At 37.4% G+C, this 22,589-nt stretch overlaps 1 protein-coding gene across 1 annotated transcript; it reads left to right on the forward strand.

The window, feature by feature from the left end:
* Window positions 1-65: 65 nt before the first annotated feature.
* On the forward strand, window positions 66-21,821 carry LOC145481151 (structural maintenance of chromosomes protein 5-like). The gene is made up of 31 exons (XM_081459571.1): window positions 66-278; window positions 1,207-1,268; window positions 3,462-3,541; window positions 4,279-4,331; window positions 5,359-5,524; window positions 6,324-6,386; window positions 6,554-6,625; window positions 7,142-7,282; window positions 7,783-7,944; window positions 8,244-8,315; window positions 8,474-8,535; window positions 9,109-9,184; window positions 9,506-9,623; window positions 10,694-10,848; window positions 11,289-11,402; window positions 11,776-11,870; window positions 12,654-12,786; window positions 13,761-13,808; window positions 14,861-14,922; window positions 15,459-15,525; window positions 15,668-15,769; window positions 16,442-16,633; window positions 17,231-17,353; window positions 17,468-17,593; window positions 18,127-18,222; window positions 18,372-18,425; window positions 18,732-18,793; window positions 18,918-19,023; window positions 19,335-19,520; window positions 20,364-20,459; window positions 20,548-21,821. The coding sequence occupies exons 1-31, from the start codon at window positions 127-129 to the stop codon at window positions 20,680-20,682; spliced, it is 3,231 nt and encodes a 1,076-aa protein (XP_081315697.1). The 5' UTR covers window positions 66-126; the 3' UTR covers window positions 20,683-21,821.
* The last annotated feature ends 768 nt before the right edge of the window (window positions 21,822-22,589 follow it).

The following is a 22,589-nucleotide window of genomic DNA, read 5'->3' on the forward strand; positions in this document are numbered from 1 at the left end:
AGATTGCGTGACTTCCGTCATGCTTTGATGAAGAAGTCCAAATTTGGATTGTCTACTCTTTATATGGGAATGCAAGGTCCCGTATGCTAACACACACACACACATTTAGCGGGAAATTTTAGCAAGATGGCGTCGAAGAGACCCAGGTCCAGCTTAAAAAGTCACTTTCATTCAGACAAGAAAAGTAAGTCCGGCGCTAATGGCAAACCAGATCAAGAAAATGGAGACGGAGGTTTCGTGGATGGTGCAATAGTGCGAGTTAAGATGCGAAATTTTGTGTAAGTTCAAATCGTAGTTTAGTGCGTTGCAATTGATGCATATGGGCGCAATTCCTTTGCAGAAATCTTCATGTGCGCGTGTGTATATGTGGTCTCTACTTTAAAGTTTGTATCTTTTCAAAGTGACAGCCATATTGCATTGCATAATTGTGGGGCTATACGGGAATCCAAAATAGCTGCGAAAACAGTTCCAAAACAACATTTAATACATGCAAGATTTTTTCGTTGCTCCGATCCGGCTCAATTAGTAACCCCAGGGGTACAACCAGCGTCCTAGGGGATTCCACTCCGTGTGAAGTTCTCTTGAAATTGAACTCAGATATATATATAGGAAGTGTATTGTTTTGATAAGCCCCTGAACATACCCTTAGCCTACAAACATTGTCTATTTTAGTGACACTCAGCCAGTCCACATTGAAAATTAGCCCTTACCCAAAGTTGAAAAACTCTGTTGGCTTCTGATTCTCAACCTCCTATAAATTTTGATATACACTCTACTTTATCTTTCAATGTAAACCATAGACATAGTGCATAAATGGTGCTGATATTTGAAGAACAGTACTTATGCAGAGGAACCCCGCCTTACTGTATGTACTGCCATCCAGTTATTATGGCCACCTCATGATTATGGCCACTTTATTCTGGCCTGAACAAAAGCTCAGTCAGTCTTTTTCAATTTAAAGAACCTCTTTGATACGGCCACCTCATTAGTACAGCCAGCTTGTTAGTACAGCCAGATTATTTGGTCCATTGGTAACTGGATGAACAGGGTTCCACTGCATACATGTATCTCAAGCCTCACATTCATGTGAAAAATCTTTTGACTGAAAACACTAACACGAGGCTTAGGATGTACAATATAAAGTATTATTGTTATTCAAACTTAAGCACTATTTACTTAAAGTGTTTACTTTCATATCTCTCTCAGGACATATGGAGACTGCGAGTTTCGACCAGGACCTCACTTAAATGTCATCTTAGGACCAAATGGTATGATCAAGCACTAAAGCACTCTACTAATAGCTATATATATATACGTATGTGTTGTAGGTCAATTTGTTTTAAACTAGGTTAGTTTGAACTAGGTTAGTTTCCTTTCTTTTTGACTGTGTCAAGATGTCCAGCAGCCGGACAATGTTTTTAAAATACTTGTGACCGTGAACGGGAAAACGTACCTTAACGCTTATCCGTTAGATGGGCAAAAGCGTTAAGCATCCGTTAGTCATCTGTTAGAGGCGTTAGTCCAACCGTTAGACGTTAGCATCAGGCCGTTAGAACGGAGAGTGCAACCGTTAGCAAGAGACATGTATCCGTTAGCCGTTAGCATCAGACCGTTAGACGGGCCAGCATAACCGTTAGCAAAAACTCTGTATCCGTTAGCATGGCTAGAGAAGCCGTTAGGATCCGTTAGAATAAACTAGCATCCGTTAAACGGGTAACGATTCCGTTAGAATGGCATGACATGCATTGAAGTAGAATGTGGTAGCCTAACATAGTGTGAAACGAGAGCAGCTCTTGGCTTCCATTTAGTTCAAAACAATCATGAGAGATAACTATCTTTTGACGAGAAGTTTGGCGATTATTATTTTTTGACGTCCTGATTGATAAATACAACTCGAATGAAATTCAATAAAGCCTTCATGCTATAATTGTTATACACGATCCAAAACAAAACACGTTTGCCGCTTCCACAAACAGCCTGACGGCATGTAAAATCCTAACTACGATCGTCATTATATGAACTGTTTTATTTATTCGGCAAAGTCCGGTTGTTTCGAGAGCTTGTAATTTGTTACTGTAATTTGTGAACAAACGAAAGTTAAAAATACTTAACAAATGCCATAAACGGACGAAACAAACACGGAGAAAACTCGACCGAAATGGCCATGCAATGGATAAAGATGTTCTACGAAGTAAACACTGATCACGTGTCAATTCACAAAGTGCGCGGGTTCAAAAATTTGCATAAAGTTGTTTACATATTCTAAGATGTGAGAAACGGCCATATCCCGGCGGAAAGTTTGATGAATATTTTGATAGACTGTTGTCTGACTCTGAATCAGAAGAAACCAATTTTAAACTACATGTATGTGACAAAAACAACTTTATCGGATGGAACCAGTGCCAACAAAACGCCTGACGCTTCGAGACTAGCTTCGTGACCTCAGAAGGTACCGCTTTTCGCATGCATGCTCTGTCAAGAAAGCCTAATCTCTCGCGAATCCACAGCTGGATAAAACAGTTACTTTTACAAAACTCTAGGCAAAGTCATCATGTAAAAATTAGTACAAGCGACAAGTTCATTTGAGTAAAACAATAAAAAATGTTCATCCCGACTGGCAAGTTAAATTGTTCACACACAGGTCTAGCGACGTTAGGTTCACGTCCCACATGATAATGTCCAACTCGAATTCTGAGTTATTCTGTCTCGATAAGGAAGTGATAGTTTACATCACTGAGTTTTGTTTTCAATGCTCACCGTGGAAATAATTTTATTAATGTTTGTCTCGTCGACGACTGATGAAATCGGCACTTTGTGATTCGTTTTTTCTAAAAATTGTGAGTGTAAGACTAATAATGGTTTAGCACGATTATGTGTTTCTAACATCGGACTGAAAGCTACGCTATTCGTTCGTTAGAAGTCCTTAGATGTAAACTGTTAGACAACCGTTAAACGTCCTAAGATGTAAACCGTTAGACAACCATTAAACCTCTTTAGATGTAGACCGTTAGACAACCGTTAAACGGCTCCAGTCATCCATTAGAACAAATTGCGCAACCGTTAGAACGGTTTCTTCATCCGTTAGGCATACTTAGTTAGCCGTTAGAACGTTAGGAGAGAGCGTTAGAACGCTTTGATCATCCGTTAGGCACACTTAGATAACCGTTAGACCGTCAGGACAAAACGTTAGAATGCTGTGAAGACCGTTAACTATCCATTAGCTATCCGTCCATTAGTGTCCGTTTAACGGATGAGCGTTAAGGTACGTTTTCCCGTTCACGGTCACACTTCATATCTGGTTAGCCTGAATAGCATTCTGGTTTGCCTGAATAGTGCACCAGGTAGCCTGTTTGTGGTTAGTTTTCAAGAATTGTAATGGTAACACGATAAATGCATAGTCGTAAATGGAAAATTTTATGACAGCCCTGTTATACTTTATTTACTGAAAATTGTGTTTCCAGGTACTGGTAAATCATCTATTGTCTGTGCAATGTGCCTTGGACTTGCTGGTCCAGCAAAGCTGCTTGGTCGAGCGACTGAGGTAAGGATGAGCTGTAGTACAAATCAATTCATTTCAAAGCATGTACACCTGTACAACCCTAATACTTTCTCATATTTCAGATCTATTATTAATACCTACATGTGCAATCAGATGACCTTCCATTGAAATACATGTAAAATTGTACATCATCATTGTCACTCATCTTCTTCACAGCCCTGTCAAAATGTTTCGTGCTAACAACAGCAAAATTTAATAAAAGTAGTTCTTACATGTGGGGAGCTTGAGACTGTTTTTTTTGTCAGCTATGAACTCCAGGTTTAGGGACCTTGCCTTATTTCACAGTCAGGAAAAGGTCATGGGAAAATCAAAAATTTCAAGCTCCAAGAAAAGTTAGGGAATTTTTTTTGAGTCAGGAAAAATTGACATTTTGAATAACGTTAGGAAAATGGATCATGGAAACTGTAACATCACTGATTTAATATCACTGAAGGCTGGAAGAAACATTTTTGGTCACTTGTGATCTCAACGATGTTCTTTCTGAAGAAGACAAAAACTATGGAAAACTGATCAGTGTAGAATTAATGGGTGGAAAAGATGGCTGTAAGGGAAGGCTGGCTTGGGCCGCTACTTTATTCTGACATTTCATGTTTATTTGGTCAGGGAAATTTTATATTATTTTATCAGGGAATAGTCAGTGAACTCTCAGACGTGATACATGCACAATGAATCTCTGGCAGCCATGACAACATTAAATCAACTCGTTACTTTATCCTTAGGTTCGAGATTTCATTAAACATGGAGCATTTCAAAGCATGATTGAGATTGAACTGTAAGTAGCCTTATTACAGATAAAAGGTGGTGGGTGACTATGATGTGGGTAGGACTCAATAATTTCATTTTCCAGGCCTGAAAAGTCATAGAATGTAATTGTTGGTCATGGAAAGTCATAGAAAATAATAGTTACTGTAGGTCCGCAGATGTTAAAACCAGAACAAAATAAAATTAGCCTTCCACGCAGATGCTCTTAGGGCAATTTGAACGACAGGCATTTTGGCGAACACTAGAGGTTACAAAAAATGTAAGGATATATGTACTTTTGAAAATTTTCTAAAGTGACTGCTGACCCTAAGGTCATCAAAAATAGGGACAGGTCATGGAAAATCATGGAACTTGATGAGCTCAAAAGAGTACAAACCCTGTAATAGCCAAAATGTCTTTAATTTATTAATTAAAGGAAAAATGTAACAACGCCAAAAAGATGTACATTAATCTTTTGTTAGTGTCAAGCTTGATCTTATTATTTCAACAATTCAGACAATGGAAAGTCATGATGTCAGTTCCTTTTTTGCCTTCAGTACTGTTTAAGTTTACAGGGCTTCACACTAACTTGTTACACCACTTTCCACTTTGGAAGGTAGATTTCAAATTTTACTTTCCATTCTCAAAATTTTACTTTTCAAAATGGAGGCCGAAGGAGGAATCCAAAATAGTGAATTTGATTGCACCATACCACGTGTATTTATCGCACCCAGACCTACTCAGCAGCTCTCTCCATACTCCAATATGGTGGATCGGTAAATGTTAGAATGGTGTAAACTCATCCTTTTGAAGACAGAAAGTCATTGTCCGATGGTTATTTTTATCATTTGATCATTTTGTATACACACGTTTTTCACTGAAGCCTTTTTAGTGTAAAAGTTACTTTCCAGCGTAGCCCAAATTTACTTTCCAGATCTGGTAAGTATTTTGGTTCGTTGTCAATTTTTTACTTTCCAAGAAGTAAATTTACTTTCCAATGAAAAGCAGGCAAATGTTGATGTCAAGCCCTGGTTCAGGTATTTCATCACTTTTTACAGGCACAATTCAGATGGCAGGAATCACACAATAACCAGAGATATATTCAGGGAGGACAATCGATCCACCTGGAAGATTAATGGCAAAACAACCACCATGAAAGAGGTTCAAGAGTTGACAAAAAAGTTGAATGTACAAATTGCCAACCTTTGTCAGTTCCTGCCTCAGGTATGAAGAAATCTACAATCGCACACAGTTTATACATGTAAATTATTCATTCTAGCATTAAGAAGTGCAGTGTACATGTTTGAATGCACAGAAACTCAAAGGTTTGTATTAAACATTGTACTAGTTGCAGTGGGCATTTCTTTTATCTATAACGCTTACAAATTTGTATACAGTACTTGTATATTTGACTGACTAACAGACAGACAGACAGATTAAATGACTTACTGACTGACTATTGCTTGACTGACTGACTGACTGACCGACTAACTGACCGACTGACTGACAGACTGACTGATGGAATGACGGACACACAGACTGTCTGACAATCAGACAGACAGATAGATTAAACAAGTTTAACTGACTGACTTCTGATTACTGACTACTGACTACTGACTACTGACTACTGACTACTGACTACTGACTACTGACTACTGACTACTGACTACTGACTACTGACTACTGACTACTGCTTACTGACTACTGACTACTTACTGACTGACTGTTTGACTGACTGACTGACTGACTGACATGCTGACTGACTGACTAACTGATGACAGACTGACTACTGACTGACTGACTGACTGACTGACTGACTGACTGACTGGCTGGCTGGCTGACTGGCTGGCTGGCTGGCTGACTAGCTGACTGACTTGCTAACTGATGACTGACTGACTGACTGATTGATTGATTGATCAAAATGATTAAATGATAGATAGATTGATAAAATAATTTTAAATAATGTTGTGTAATTAAATTTGTATTCTTCTCTTCCTTTTATTTATTTCACCCTCATTAATAGGACAAAGTGGCAGAATTTGCCAAGATGACTCAGCAGCAACTCTTAGAGGCCACAGAGAAAGCGGTAAATACAGTGTAGAAGGGTCATTCATTTTGCATGGTACATGTACAAGATCCCTTGCATTTTTGTATCTGTTATCTGTGGTTGCCTTCCAAGAAAAGGTTGTTACATTATTCACTACTGTACATAACAGTTTTCATACATATCTTATTTTTGTGTACACTGTACAGGTTGGTCCCCTAGACATGTTTGACACCCATCAACAGCTCATTGAACTTAGAAAGCAAGAAAAGGAGCTTGAGGTTATAAGTTAGAAACTTAATGATGTTATTGTTGTCTTGAAAACTCACTAAGAACTTTAAAGTAATTTTGTGTATTATGCAAAAACTCAAGCTGAAGTACATGTAGTCCACCTGGGCAGCAATTATCCCAGTTTCATAGGAAGGAGTTATTTGGAGTATATTGCTACTTCCCCTGGATGGGAAAAAGATTTCTTGCCTGCCAAGTAACCTTTTATTCTCACTTGCCCGATGCACAAAGGTCCAGGCAAGTTGTCTGCTGTCCAGATCAAAACAATAGTAAACTAAGACTTAACTTGGGCAAGCAAAATTTGATAGCTGCTTGTCCGAAGGGCAATCTGGAATTCAATTTCTTTAGTCTTGCTCACTCCACATTGTCCACTCAGAACTCAGAACCACTCAACCCAGAGTGTACCGTTCACATGCACATGTAATCTGTTGGCCATGATGACCCACACCTCCCATTTTACTACACGATATGCATTATAAATTTTTCTTATTCTTGACTACCCTCTGTAGGTTTCACTTAGGAACAACAAAGAACATCTTGAGAAGTTAGAACAACAAAATGAACGGCTTGAACATGAAGTCAAAAGACATCAGGAAAGAGAGAGGCATCTGCAGAAAGTGCAGATATTGGAGAAGAAAAAGCCTTGGGCAGTAAGTCATTGATTGTAAAAGTTTAATTTAATTTGTTTTTAGCTGCAAAGTACATGTAAGCATGATATAGCATATTCATGTAATTTTAAGGGCTCAACATGTCGCAAGCTCAACTTATAAGATCCCTTGCATTTTTGTGAATGTCACTTCTCGGAAGTGGCCTGCCCAGGCACACGGGGAAGGAGGGCATTTCCATATGAAAAGATACATGTAGGGGATGCATGTCGTCTCACCTAGGGATATAAATCACAGATGTTCAGGACGAAACCTTACTATTATTTTCTAGCCTTCAAGGTGCCTCTTAGGGTTGCACTTGAACAAATAAGAAATAAACAAAGTGATGTGTTTCAAAGCTTGAACCACACCCAGATTGGTCTCCTTCAGAGGTTTAATGCAAGTTTTCCAATGAGTGTCCCTGCTGTAATTCAAAGTTAATTACATCAAGACATATTTTTGGGACTGGCATTTCCTGCTGTTAATGACATATTAATTGATTTCAGGAATATGAAGCAGCCCGTAAAAAGTTTGTGGAGATCAAAACTGAGAAGGACAAGGTGAAGAAAAGGCTGGAAGAAGTCAAGCGTCAAAATGCTCCAATGCAGAAACGTCTTGATGAAGTAACAAAAAAAGTTCGAGAACTTGAAAACTCTACTAGAGAGTTGGTAAGTGTAGTTAGAGTGTTTTTGCTGGTACAGTGGAGTTTCAATGTTGCCTACATGTACCTCCACCTCATCGTCGTCGCCGTCATCATCATCATTCTTTTACGTCCTTAGGGAAGATAGGTATCAACCAGTAAAACCACCTAACCATTAGACCACATAGCAGATTGAACTGAATTAGTTTGAAAAATTAATTTTGTCAATAATTTACATGTATTTCTCCCACCTTTTTTGCTAAGGGAGCAAAGGATTGTTTTGAATGATTGGGAGCTTCAATTTTTTCTCTTCTTTTAATTTAACAGATGCAGAAAGGCAGTGATGTATTGAAAAAAGTCAAGACAAAGAGTGAACAGATTGAGAAGAAAGGAGACAAGGTAGGTCTTTCATCATAACAGTTTTGGTGTACAGCATGTAATTTAACATTATGGTAGTTTCTTATCCTTTAAATCCAGAGTGATTTTGGTAGGACATCATCTTTCTTTTCTGCTCTTTTTCTCTTTTTTTTTTTTTTTTTTTTTGACATTTATCTTAGATTGAAGAATTACAGGGAGAACTGAAAGATCTGCAGGATGAAGAAAAGAAAAGGCAAAAACGGTAAATCCAGTGAAATTGTGTTAGATCATCCTCTATCAGCAATACTTAACATCAGAGAAGAATGCTGGACGAAGCAAAGGGTACAATGTAGTTTCTAAAGAAACTTGGTCAACACTGCATGTCTAATGTCTTAAATCTAAATGCACAGTAAGTCGCTGAAAAAAGTTGTGTGAGTGCTGTTGTTTGTTGCAAATCTCTTCTATGTGTCAAACAAGATTGCCCCACTTTGAGTATTTCTTTGTTCATTTGGCTTACAACTGTAATTGTCACTTGAATTTGCAATTCTGCAGATTTTTAAGACGTACCTTATGTTAGTGAGTGGGCCAAAAACCACCTGGCATCAAATTGTAATGGCTGAGCTCAGTGAAGTAAAACTCACTTGGGTGAGACACTACACGTCACACAAAATAGGGATAAGTGAAGTGGGATTATTGTTGCCTTGCATGTATTTCCCAAAGGGGACAAAGTTGCATGTATGTTAGTGAGTTCCCCTACCTGTACCTGCAACAGAAAATTTTAGTTATAGGTTATTGATGGTACAGTGCTTTTATTGTATATTTGTAATATTTGTAGGATGAGTGATCTGGAGAGGACAATACAGGGACTTCAGAATGAACTGGACAATCTACCAGACCCATCTGATATACAGGTACAGACCTACATGTTCAGTTACATCTACCGAACCTATAGTAAAATAATGTTGTTCCAGAGCATATCCAGAAACTCCAGTTTCAAGAGCTTCATAGACATACTTTCCTTTTATAATATCTGGTTGGCCAGTGAGATTGCAAGTCATCATCTGCCAGTTGATTTAATTATTACTAGTCAAAGAGCAATTTTCAGTTGAGTATCATAAAACCAAAACCAAAACCAAAGCAATTGCCTGATTACTCTTGAGACTCAATTGAAAACCGCTCTATAATTACAAATTCAGTAATCAATATTTTTGTTGTTCTTTTTCTTGTTTAAGCCTCGTATAGACAAGATCAATACTGAAGCACGCCAGAAGAACCGTGAAGCGATGACGATTCAAAGCCAAGTTCAGGGAGTCCGTGATGACTCAGATCGCTTGAAGGCATCAGTTCAAGGTGACTGACAAATGTTCCTGTACTTTACAGGGTAACTTGATTGCTTGATGTGAGAAGAAGGCCTTCTAAGGTCCCTGCTTGCAAACTTCAAAACACAGCGTAGTATGTACACTTAGAACAAGGGCCAGTAACTGGCTAAAACCTCTTGCTAGTCAGCCAATTTCGGTCAACTACACTTTCATCTCATTCTGCCATTACTGCTGTTGAAAAGTCTAACAGTGCTGTTGTTGAAGTACGTGTACAATTGAAGAAACTTGTAGGGCATCTGTTTCTCAGTTTGATATCGCAATCAATGCATATTTTAACAGGTTTAGATATCACACAATTGTAGTTTTCTTGATGTTTGTGTAAATGTCATGGAATTCTTGGGACATTTTCACTGTATACTGTAGTTTACCAAAACAACGCTGCAGCTGCATGGTTGCTAAAACTATAGATTTCAAAATTTTCTTTGTTAGGTGGGGGGGGGGGGGGGGAGCATGTCCTACCATGCCCTTCTTACTATTTTCGAAAAAAAGCAAGCTCAATAAAATGGTGTTTGATTAAAATAGTATTTACTTACTGAATTGAGTAGGGTTGCACTACAGCCTGAAAATAATGCATGAGCAAGAACTTCTTTATGCATCTGCAAGCCGGCAACTTCTTGCGGCTACTTGTGGCTTGCTTGTGCTTGGATCCTGCAAGATGCAAGAACTTCTTTGCAGGCTAGTACATTGGTGTGGGAAAAAAAAAGCTTATTTGGCTCAAGGTCAATAGGCTGTGATCTCCAATATTTTCCTGTCTGCCCGGACCCAAATTAGTTGATCAGTTTGTAGTAGTCTTGACAGAGCTCTAACAAGTTCAGGGTACAATATCAGGACATCAGGACATCAGGACATCATTAGTTTTCATTTTATTTTTCCCGTTGCTGCAACCCTGATTGTACTCTTTTTTTTTTATGTTGCCTACCGTGTGGTTATGCTATACACCTGTTTTGATAATACAACTGTGGCAAGCAATTATGAAATTGTTTCCTACTACATGTATTTATTATAAGTGGTTTTTTCTTCTCGCCATGTTGTTTTTCACAGATATTAAAAGCAGAATCACTAAGTTAGAAGACATGAAGAATCGTCGGCTGGAAATTCTGCGGAATAGACATAAGGATACTTACAACGCTGTGATTTGGCTGCGGGAAAATCAGCACCGGTTTAAAAGCCCTGTCCATGAACCAATCCTTCTGCAGGTAAGTAAATGGGTGTCTATGGTCAAGAATCTTCCCCTTAAGCCTTAAAGATCTACATGTACTCTAGTCTTATTAAATAGACATCTGTATTCTTATAATAGTGACCTGTGTACAGGTACATTGGGGAAGAGGCCTGGCTGTCTGAAGGATTTATGTATATAATGTATAGAGTACAGGTGAAGGGGCATATACAGGGGTTTGATTAATGTTTTCTGCAGAGGGCAATTGATTTTCACAGGTGGGCAAAACTTTTTGAACTTTCCTCTACAGTAAATCATCATGGTCAAAACCAGGCATGCAAAACCATCCTCTCTGCTGGTCAATCTCCCTGTGCCCAGCCCTGAATGAAACCCCTGCATATGTTTGCCCAAACATTTGTGTATTATTTTGCCATTAGTATTTTGTTGATTCTGTTTAAATTACTGTTTGGCTTTTGACAGGTTGAAATGAAGGATGTTAGAGATGCTAAGTTTATTGAAAGCCTGATCAGCCAGAATGATATGCGGGCATTTGTTTGCAGTAACAGAGACGATTTAAAGCTTTTTCTAGCTGAGGTACATCTACATGTATATAATATTAATTAGGATTTATAATTTTTTTTTATGATTACTTTTACAGCTGGCTAAACTTATGACAGTGCAATCACCATCTAAGACAAGGGAAAGAAAATGTACATCGTTGCAGTAAATAATGGAAATGTTTGAGGACTTCTCAGAGTTTGACATTGCGACTGCTGGGGTCGCCAATGAGACCAATTTTTTTCACTGGCGACTAACTTTCCATGCTTTTCACCGATTGAAATACTTCATTTGCTGGCAACTAAATCTGAAAGCTGGTCCCAAGGTTTTTTTCCTGAAAGTTTAGTCCTGCTACTGTTGTAAGAAGAATTGTTTTTGATTGTGGATTTTTTTTTTTTTTTTGCCACAGGTGCGTGACAGGCAAGGGTTAAAGGTGAACGGAGTGGCACCACCAGATGAACCTCTTGAAAGTTTCAAGCCATCACGGTCATTAAAAGAACTGGGGTGTGTTAAGAACCTTATTATTGTTTTTAGCTCATAAATGGGTGCGCATTATTATGATGGAGTGGCAACAACTGTCATGTGTCTGAACACTTATTTTGAAAAGCTCTGTGGCTTTTGTCTGAACAGAAACAAAACCATGCCATTACTCTTAAGTACTGTGTGTTTGATTAGTTTGTTTTTTGTAATTCAGCCTCGCATACTAACTTGCATGTAGGTGTATAGTGTACATGTACCTGCTAGTGGGTTGAAGTGGGGTGTTTATTATTTGATTAACTTTCTATTTAGAGTATTTCTTTTCAATTAACGCCCAAGTCACTAGTGGAGGGAAGGTGTCTACGAAGCCTGGGGGCTGCAACTGCAGTCACATCCCCAGGGCGCTAGAACACCCGAACGGGCCTGCCCAACCCACAACCAAGCCATGAGCCCCCTTATGTAAAATTTCTTTGAACTATATCAAACGCTATAGAATGCACCAAATGCTGAACAAATGCTAATAGACGGCCAAGACACTAACAACCGCCTATAAAAACGCTACTGACCAGACTAGCTCCTAGTCATTAACTATGTTAAATTCCATTTAACTATATTTTATTGTAGATATTAATGATTAAATCTATAATTAATTCTACAATAATAATGTCCTTGTAGATTTAATTGGGTACCCACAATAACTTATTTTGTTTTTGGTTTGCTTTCTTTTGTTTTTATTTTACTCTATTTCTTTTCATTATTTTCATTTCTTGATAATTATTATGTTTTACTTTTTTGTGGCTTTGTTTTCAGAAAGTGGGGTTTCTACTGTTTTTTGAAAGACCTGTTCACTGCACATGATGATGTGATGCGGTATCTTTGCCAGAATAACCGTATACATGACATCCCTTTGGGAAATGACTGGACGACCAAGAATGCAGATAAGGTTGGAATTTACTCGTGATAGTTGGATGTACATGTGTACTTTTATTTGTCTGTTTCATTTGTCCTTTCATTTATGTATATGATAATGTGATTTTTCAATAGAGCCTTTTTCAATTGAGTGTGATAGAACCAAAACCAAAGTTATCACTCTAGCCAGTCACAAAGGACATAGACAATATTATAGTGAACTAATCAAAACTCAAAGTAATTATATGTGGCGGACGCAAAGCGTGGGAAAACAAGTGCGAATGAGTTATGATTGGTTTTGGTTTTACTTCTGATCGGATGAAAAATTGGCACGAGATTTTTTAAGCCAATCTCATAGCATAGTAATGCAAAACTAATTACTTTTTGACACTCAAATGAGAACCACTCTAGTGATAATCAATAATGATAATATAATATATTTTTTGACGATAATAATATTATTGTGAGTGATTGGTGTAAACGCATCTTGTGATCTGGAATTGAAATAGGGGAATAATTGCATTATCATCCGATTGATATCCCAAGTTTCAGAATTACACATGTACACATCACATTAGGTTTTTGTCTCAAAAAATGACTCAAGATACAGGTCACAATCTTTGCCTTCACTGTAAAATAATATGTAGCTTCAGAGCAGTTTTCCCTTGAATGTCAAAAGTAATTTGTAGTTGCTTTGGTTTCACGTTACTATACTAAGCGATTGGCTTAAAAGACTTGTGTCACTTTATCATCCAGTCAGAAGTAAATAAAAACAAAAATCATGACTCAGTTTCATGTTTTCCACGTTTTCCCGCATTTCCCAGCATTTCCTACATGTTTCCCATGATTTCACATCTGCCACATGTATTTGCTAGGAGTTTGGATGGGTTCATTGAATTGTCTGTGTTCTTTGTGATAAGCCAGAGTGATAACTTTGGCTTTGGTTTTACAACACTCTATTGAATACCACGCTATCCTATTGATTAATGTCAACTTTACCATTTTTAGGTGATCGAAGAATCAGGTATCACAAGTTTCTATACAGCAACTTCAAAGGTGCGGTACAAACTGTACTTGTTGAGTGCACTTTCAAATGTATACAATACATGTTCATGTACACTCACTGTGTTGGTACATGTCTGACTGCTTTCTCACATGGGCATGAACATTTAACATTCCCAGTTACTTGTAGAAAACTTTTAAAAATATCAATCAATTAATCAATCAATTTTAATTTTCAAATGTTGCCAAAAAATTGTGAAGTCAAATTTAACAATTTCATGAGTTAAATGCAATTGAATGGAGTTAACAACAAAGGGCGCCTGCATTCCTGTGGTATTCAGCGGTGTTTTTGATACTGTATGTGTATGTACCAGGATTTCATGTGCTCTTGGACTGAGACATGTTGGCAGCCTTCACAGCCATAACGTTTGCAGTGAGCATTGTTTTGCAATTTGCATGGGAGCACATCTTCAAGCATTCCCCCTTCCTTTCTTCCCCTTCCCACTGTTGATTCAGTGTGACAATAGGCTCTTTGCATAATCCGGTCACATGGTATGGAATTAATTATGCTGGGACACAAGTTACACAGTGGAACATTCAAAACAAAGGAAAGTTGGGCCGGACTGGTACCAGTTCCTTTGTTTTGGAAATCCCACTGTGTAACTTGCGTCCCAGCATAATTTATTCCGTGCCATGTGATTGGATCATGCAAAGGGCCTATTGCCTGTATCCCCTTCCACGTTGGGGCTCATGGCTTGGTTTCCATGATTTGCAAGCCATGGGAGCAGTCTCCATCTAGGAGCTAGCTGCCAATAGTGGAAGCTCCTGGGTGTCTAAGGCACCCAACCTCCAGTTAACGATGCAGTGGTTAACTACATGTAGTGTTACCAACTATATTGTAACACCTAGAGTGCAGAATCTTGCCAATAATAGAAGAACTCACAATCCTACTCATAAAATTTTGTTATTAAATAATTATGTGTACACTGTATCTATAAGTACACTGTTTACTGATCACTTTATGGTAACAGTTTTTCAACTACCTTACAAAGTTCAGTACAGAATCCCACAGGACTCATGAAAATATATTTGTTATCTATATCTAGTACACTGTGAGGCGTTCACTTTATGGCAACAGGGAGAGGTCAACTGTGGTTGATCACATAAGGTAAAGTAGACAATATGCTTGTTGAAGTGGTAAATAATTGTAGTAATGCATGTAGAAGTTATGATGTAATACTGATAATACAAGTTATGTCAGTGAAAGTGGGCATATGTTTATCAGGTGATTATGCACAGGGTACATTGAAGCGAATCAGGATCATAAACAACTGTAGCTAGACAATGGTATTCAGTGGCATCATATCAGTTAGAGTGTGTACATTGGAGGGGGTGGGAGGGTCTGTTCAAGTCATTTTGGGGGGGAGGGGACAGACTGATTATTAATGCTACAAAACTGTGATGAACTTTTGCTATTTGAAAACAAATCAAGCTGGTTTCTAGACAATGTGAGGCCATTTCTTTTGGGAAGGGGAGATACTGTATTTGCAATAATATTCCTTCAGTTGTGGCTATAAGACTGTGACAAACTCTTGTTCGTGAAAACCAAATCCGGCTACATGTGATTTACTGCAGGTGTTACACTGTTGGTGTCACTAATAGTGTACATGTACCAATTTTATTCTTTTTTTCCCTTTTTTTTAGAGATGCCAAGTTGTTTAACATTGCTGTTGATGCAGAGAAGAAAAAACAACTTGAATTGGAGCTGCAGGTATTATTTTGTTCTCTTCTTGTACTTTGGTTCCCTTGAGACATTTTGCTTTTTTTTGTAGAATTGTTTTGTTTTATTGTTACTGTTCTATTTCTTTCGAGAATCACAGATGTTAAAATACAGCTGTTGAATAACTTTACAGGACATCAATCATCAAATACAACAAAAATCAGAAGAGTACAAACATTTGAGTGAGAGGGAGAGGTCCTTGCAGAAGGAATTAGAAGCAATGAGAACTGAAAAGGTTTGTCGCTATGTAGACTTGCACATTTGCAATTTGTCTTAGGGCGATGATCTTTTGTTCGCAATTTTTGTTCACTTTTAAAAACTTATGGTGCAATTATCAAAGGGAAATTTATCCACAAGTGTCTGCAAATGGTTCTCCATGATATGTCACAAAATATAGTTCTGTACCCAATTAAACTTGTGGAATACAATTTAGCTCACACACTCACAACCCACTTGAACTCAACAAATCTTTGTTTAATTCTCTTCCAGTTTGTCTGTGTTCTCTTGGAAAACCTTATTGCATAATCACTCACATCTCTGATTACCATATTTACAAATCTCATCATCTTAAGCTGTCAACTATGAAAATTGTAGCAAGTTATGGGCTAGATTAGAAAGTCATAAATTGTCAACAATGAATGAATTATTTTTTTCAACTTAAGAGTTTTTCACTTGAGGCACTATTCTGAGCTCTTAAAATGGTTGATATAAGAATTTGAATTAAGAACTGGTTTCTTGTCAGTAAGTAAAACTATTTTTTGGGTCTTTTCAGGGTGTGCTCATGATTATACTAAAAAATATATTTTGTCGTCTTGATATGATATTGTGATACCTTTCTTATCATGCTGTCAGCATGTCGTTACCAGTAACCTCTGACATTTACATTGTGTAGCTTTGATATCAACAGAAAGAGCTGTCCTCGCAAACACAAAGAAGAAGAAATTTAGAGAACCAAGTGGAAGCCAAGCAAAAGAACCTGCAAACAATGCAGAGAGCAGCACCTGACCTAGAGGGAAAGTCAGAAAGGATTAGACAACAGATTGTCACAATTAATCAGCAGAGAGCTCATCTTGCTGTCGACTACAAAGATTCTGTTCGTGTAAGAGTCACGTACTATATACATACATGTATGCAGTGATGGTTGGTCAGACAGAGTTGAAACTTGGTGATGTACAAGGGCACGTGTTCACGAACTTATAAGACTGTGGGCAGTCTCTTGTTTGCTCAAACATCTGTGAGTGACGAGTGCAAACCAGCAAGCAGAGGCAAGCACCAAAACTGCATGCCACAAGTAGTGTGGGTAGCTTCTCTACTTGCCCCTGTTTGTTTGTGTTCTTTCCTGAAAATTTTTTTTAGCAAAAGAGAGACTGCTCACAGGCGATTAACTTATTTGTATGCATCGTACATTGTGTATCAAACTTTAAATTTGCAATAATATCATAAATGTATCAGTAGCTATATGTATTAATAACATTGGAAACATCATAATTTTACCATACATGAACTTCTTACAGCTGGGGAAACTTTGGTTAGACTTATCACATTCTTCATCTTAAATGTACGAATGAAATGAATGTGCTTATCATGAAATACATGTATGTCCCAAAAGTTGTTATAATTATACATTGTAATTTTTTAACGTCTCTTTTTTTCTTTCTTCTCTTTTTTTTTCCTGATGGTTTGTTTGTGATGACAGGAATGCACAAGGGTGGCAAAGGAGAGACTAAACCAGAGTCTACAACAGGTCCAGACAACAATTGAGAAATCCAAAGTGGAGGAGCTGTTCCGTGAATCATCTCAACAGCTCAACATTCTAGAGGTGCGTCCCTTCAATAGCTAAACATTTCTTGATTTACTTGACCAGAGGTCCACAGCTGCCCTCTAAACTACTGTAGCTAATTAAAATAACTGATGATGTTTGTTGTTCTTTCAGGCAGAATATCTGAGAATAAACAACACTTTAGAAACTCAGAAGAAATTAGCAAAGGACCTGAAAAAGGTTGCCAATGAGAAGACGGGAATCCCAGATGGTGCTGACTTACCTAATGAACTTAAGGAGGTTGGCCACTTTGTTAACAGTTTGTGTGTGACTCTAATATATAGATTTAGCCAAGCCTAAAAGATATATACTGTAAACTGAGCCTGCATTTTCTGGGTCAACCTATTAGCTGGAGTATGACCACCATGTTGCACATCCTCATCGTCATGCATACGTGTCTGTTAGCAATACTACTAGCCAAGATGACCATGAGAAAAGCAATTCACGGGTTCCTATGAGTATGGTGCTCTGCTTGGCAGCCCTTCAGGCCACTGAAGCTCTGCTATAATGTATAATTTTGCCAGTTCAAATTTTTGTAAGGCCTTTTTCAGGAGGGGGCCACAACTTTTGCTAAACAAATTTTGTGTCTCACTAAACACAATTGTTTTTATCCAACATCAATAAGATTAATGTATAAGTTTTTTTTTTTTCTGTTTTTACTTTTTATCTTCTTCTCCAGAAAAGAGAAGAAAATCATCTGATACATTCAATATGTAATATACAATGTCATGGATTGCTTGAAAGTGAAATTCTATTTTGGTCTCATTTTGAAGGCATTTCAGCAGTACCCTGATACACTGGAAGAAATTGACGAGATGATTCATGACGAGAAAGCCAGGATAGAGTGTCAATACCAGAGCAATCCACAGGTACATGTACATGCAATGGTACTATTAACACTTCTTATAATTCATCAAATATTTTTGCCCACAGTTTATAGCTACATGTAAGATGGCAGGTGATGAGAATATTGGAAATTATTAACAATATTATTAATTAATCTATATTATTTTTGTAGGTGGTTAAAGAGTATGAAAGACGTAAGAAAGAAATTAGTGAGCTTAGTGGACAGGTAATGTGGTCTTAAATAGATTAATTCACTCTATAACTTTGCAGTTCAAGGGAAACAAAATATTGTTACTGGTCACAACTGTATAGAAGTCTCAATTTTGAACAAACAATGAACCTGTATTGTCATTGTAATGTTATTATTGATGGTATGTTCTGAATTGTTTGTTTATTTATTTATTTGTTTGTTTGTTTGTGAGGAGTTCAGTCGATTTTAAGCTAGTCTTTTAAAAAATATATATATAGTCCCAGATTCTAGCCTTGAATTTATAAAAATACACGACATATATTTAGTCCATATTTATTCAAGGTTGAAGGACAAGAGAAAGATCTGGAACATGAGCAGGGACAAATAGCAAGTCTTAAAGAAAGGTGAAAATGGTTTACTCCTCTTTAAAAAAAGAACCTTGAACACTTACTGATGCAAATTGCTGGCTGGCTTAATTTTTTTTTTTTGTTATAAATTGTGCTAACCAATGTCGACTGGCCTTTCAAGGTGGCTGACGCCTCTACAAGAATTGGTTTCGCGCATCAATGAAAAGTATGGTGACTTCTTTCGGATGATGGGTTGTGCTGGAGAAGTTGCTCTTTCATCAGAACAGGTTTGTTCAGTGGCCTTCTCTGTCTATATGTAGTAGCAAGCCTGGTTGCATTGTTTTCAAACAGTCTGATTTCTAGTCATTCTAGTTTCTGTAATCCAGTACTCTGGTTTTGGTTTTCAAACTTGAATCTGGAGTGCTGCAATAAGCTAAATGGAACATAAAAATATAAAACTATGATGCTGTGACTGTACGAGGCTGTAATGAATGTAATCTATTTAAGACAAGCAACACCACAAATCATACACTAAATAGTTTAATTTGCTAAATTAAATTACAGTGTATTCACCCATTTGCTCTTCTTTATCTGACAGGGGGAAAATAACTTTGATAAATATGGCATTCAGATCAAGGTGAAATTCCGTTCAAAAGACAGCCTCCACGTCTTGACTCCATTCCATCAGAGTGGTGGAGAACGGAGTGTATCCACCATGTTATACCTAATGGCACTGCAAGAACTTACTAAATGCCCATTTCGGGTGGTGGATGAGATCAACCAGGTACTGTCAACAACATTAAGCTCTTAATGACTGGTCTTAAGGGAAACAGTGCTTCCCCAAGACACTAAAATAATGCTCCCTGAGGTGAGGGCAGCATTGAGGATTGAAGGGAAACAAAACTCACTGTTTCCTGTGGGGCCAGTCATTAAGTGATTGTTATACTTCAAACATGAAACAAATTGCAAAAAATTATCTGCTTGACTGCAGCTGCTACACAAATTTCTCACTGTTTCAAGGTGCACCACCTGATCGCCTGCAGTCGAAAGTTCAAGTTGTTGTTTCCCTAGGGAGTTAGTGCATTTTGACCAATGATAGTGACACATTCTCCTCCAATCAGAAAACATAATTATTTGATTTGGGAGGTGTAAATAATATAATTGTCCATTGACCTCCCAGTAGTACATGATTGTGTACCCCAGTAAAATCAAGAACACCAAGTATCTTGAATTCTTTAGTAATTACTTCAATGGATTCCTGAAGGTAACAGGGTTGGGCCATGATACTCATTGTTGAAAGGTTGCCTTTTTAAAACCAGGGGGTAATTTATATGTATAGCTTACCCACTGGTTATTCACATGTAGATACTTCAAACATTTGTAATACAAATGTAGTTAATTCAGCTATAGGTCCATCAGGCTGCACAATGAAGCCCTCCCTCAAGGTATTGGTGTCTAGCTCAAACTTTCTTTTAACCTTTTCAATGCCGAGGTCTATTAGAGTATATTATTATCCTCATCACCTTATTATTAATTTTAATGTTAAGGAGAGATCTATACATCTAAGATATGGATTAATCTCAAGCTCAAGAAATTTAACGTAAGGGTAATTTATATCTTTTTTTAGGGCATGGATCCCAACAATGAAAGAAGAGTGTTTGAACTTGTAGTAGAAACAGCATGCCGACCAAACACTTCACAGTACTTTTTAATAACTCCTAAGGTGAGAATTTCATGTATTGCTTCATTTAAAGGTCATGTTTGCAACTTGTAAATATGCACTGAAATTATGTGCATTTGTTTGGTTTCAGCTGCTGCCAGACTTGACATACAAGGATAAAATGACTATTCTGTGTGTCTTCAATGGACACTTCATGGTTCCACATACTGACTGGAACCTTGGAAAATTTATACAAACAAAGAAAGACCAGAAGAAGAGAGGTTGATCTTTCCCTTTCATCACTGGAAGCTGCTTTTTGGGTGGTTTCACAGAAGGCCAATACAGTTTATAATTGAACCACAAAGTTCTATTGAAGACATATTATTGTGTAAAGAAATATGTGACTTACTAATTTCTGTGGCATGCTAGACAGTTTTGTTGTAAGAAAACCCTTTATACATTTATGATGTACCATGGGAACATTTCTTGGGGGTAAAGATTATAGAAATTATAATTATGTTAAATTAGCATTTAGTTCTTATTAAGCGAGCTGGAGGAGAATCTTAACCATGGTCGTGAGTATGGACCGAACGTAATGAGGTCTGTACATATGACCGAGGTCAAGATTCTCACATACAGACCGACTAAGCTCAGTTAATAAGATGTTTATTAAATGGCAAACAAGAACAATTTAATTTGTGTAATGTAACTGGTTTGTAGGTAACTGACATTTTGCTTGTGAGCAGCGATGAGCTGAACTTAATTCTGCCAAAGTTTGCTTGTCCTCTTTACTTTTTTTCTCATCAGGCTTTTTGGCACTTCAATAATTAATAAATATTGTCAGAAGAAAGTAGTCAATATTTTTGTATTTTAGTTTGCAACTTTTTCACCACAAAACATTTACCGGTCTAGATGCCGGTCTAGATGGGAAAATCTAGACCGCTTTCACTGTCGATTTCGGCTAATCAAATTTGTGAATTCGGTAGTTCCCAGTCCTTGTGTGACACATCCTTATAATAAGAAACTTATATAAATTGATAAAATTAATAAGACCATAATTCACCTAAAAGCACAGTGTCTTTCACTTTTCTAGAAAGGTTAGAACTGACAAGTTGAAATAACTGCAGTACCATAGACCTATACTGAACTAAATAGTGTTCTCTGGATGCAGGGCTAGCTTTCTTTGGCAGAGCTTATGTTGCTTGGTGGTACGACATAGATCTATTAACTTTAGCAGGAAAGGCCTGCTGCAGCAAAAATGTAATCATTGCCACAGTAAAGAAGTAGTTTATATCCCTTAGATCAGACTGTTACAGTTATTGTGCAAGAGTTAAAATTACTTTATTTTTGGAAATAATGGCTTTTTTGATAATGATGACTAATACATATTGTTTGCCAAAATAAATGACTGTTAATAATAATTTAGTTGGCATTGTTAGTCTGTAATGTGATGTGGTATGACCTGATAGTGAATTTAATTAGCATAGATATTTTCAATGCTGCTTCTCAGTTTTCTCATTACTTTTGATTGCAAACATACATCCAACACTAAAAACAGTGGCTCATTGCATTTCCAAACAATCTGATTAGAGGTTAGACTATGGCTTGCAGTGATGTTTTTGATGAAACGTGAGGTGTGTTTAAAAGGCGTTGAAAAATTGTCTTGATTGTCTGATGTACCTTCTCAAGCAAAAAAAAAAACGTAGGAGTAAACTGAGAAATCTTTTAGTAAACAAGATCAGACATGCAAATGCAGGGAGCAAACAAGTCCTATTGGACCATATCTCCCGTTAAATTCACCCTGCAGTACTGCAGTGCAGGTTGGTCTGTAAGTGATTTAAATCACTGTACTGTATACATGCAATCGTGCTATCCATTTGTTGAAACCCTATCGGCAAGATGAAAGCTGCATACAACAATGACAGTGTTAGTCACTGATGGTGGTCAAACCACCTTTGCAGTTCTTATTTCCCATGCATTGACCTGATAAAAACGTTTGTGACCCCACAAATGTTCAATGCCCAGTTTCCCAACAAAGAATCATTACAAAGTCAGACATATGGGTCATGAGAAAATACACATTGATCACTAATGTTCTGTGTGGGTGGGTGTGCAAAATCTACAATGAAGCAGTTCTGTTTCCCATCAAAACTATATGTCAACATGGCAATTTAATTCAAAGAGTGGACTGTT

Source organism: Orbicella franksi, chromosome 1 (assembly GCF_964199315.1).
Source record: "Orbicella franksi chromosome 1, jaOrbFran1.1, whole genome shotgun sequence".
Lineage (NCBI taxonomy): Eukaryota > Metazoa > Cnidaria > Anthozoa > Scleractinia > Merulinidae > Orbicella > Orbicella franksi.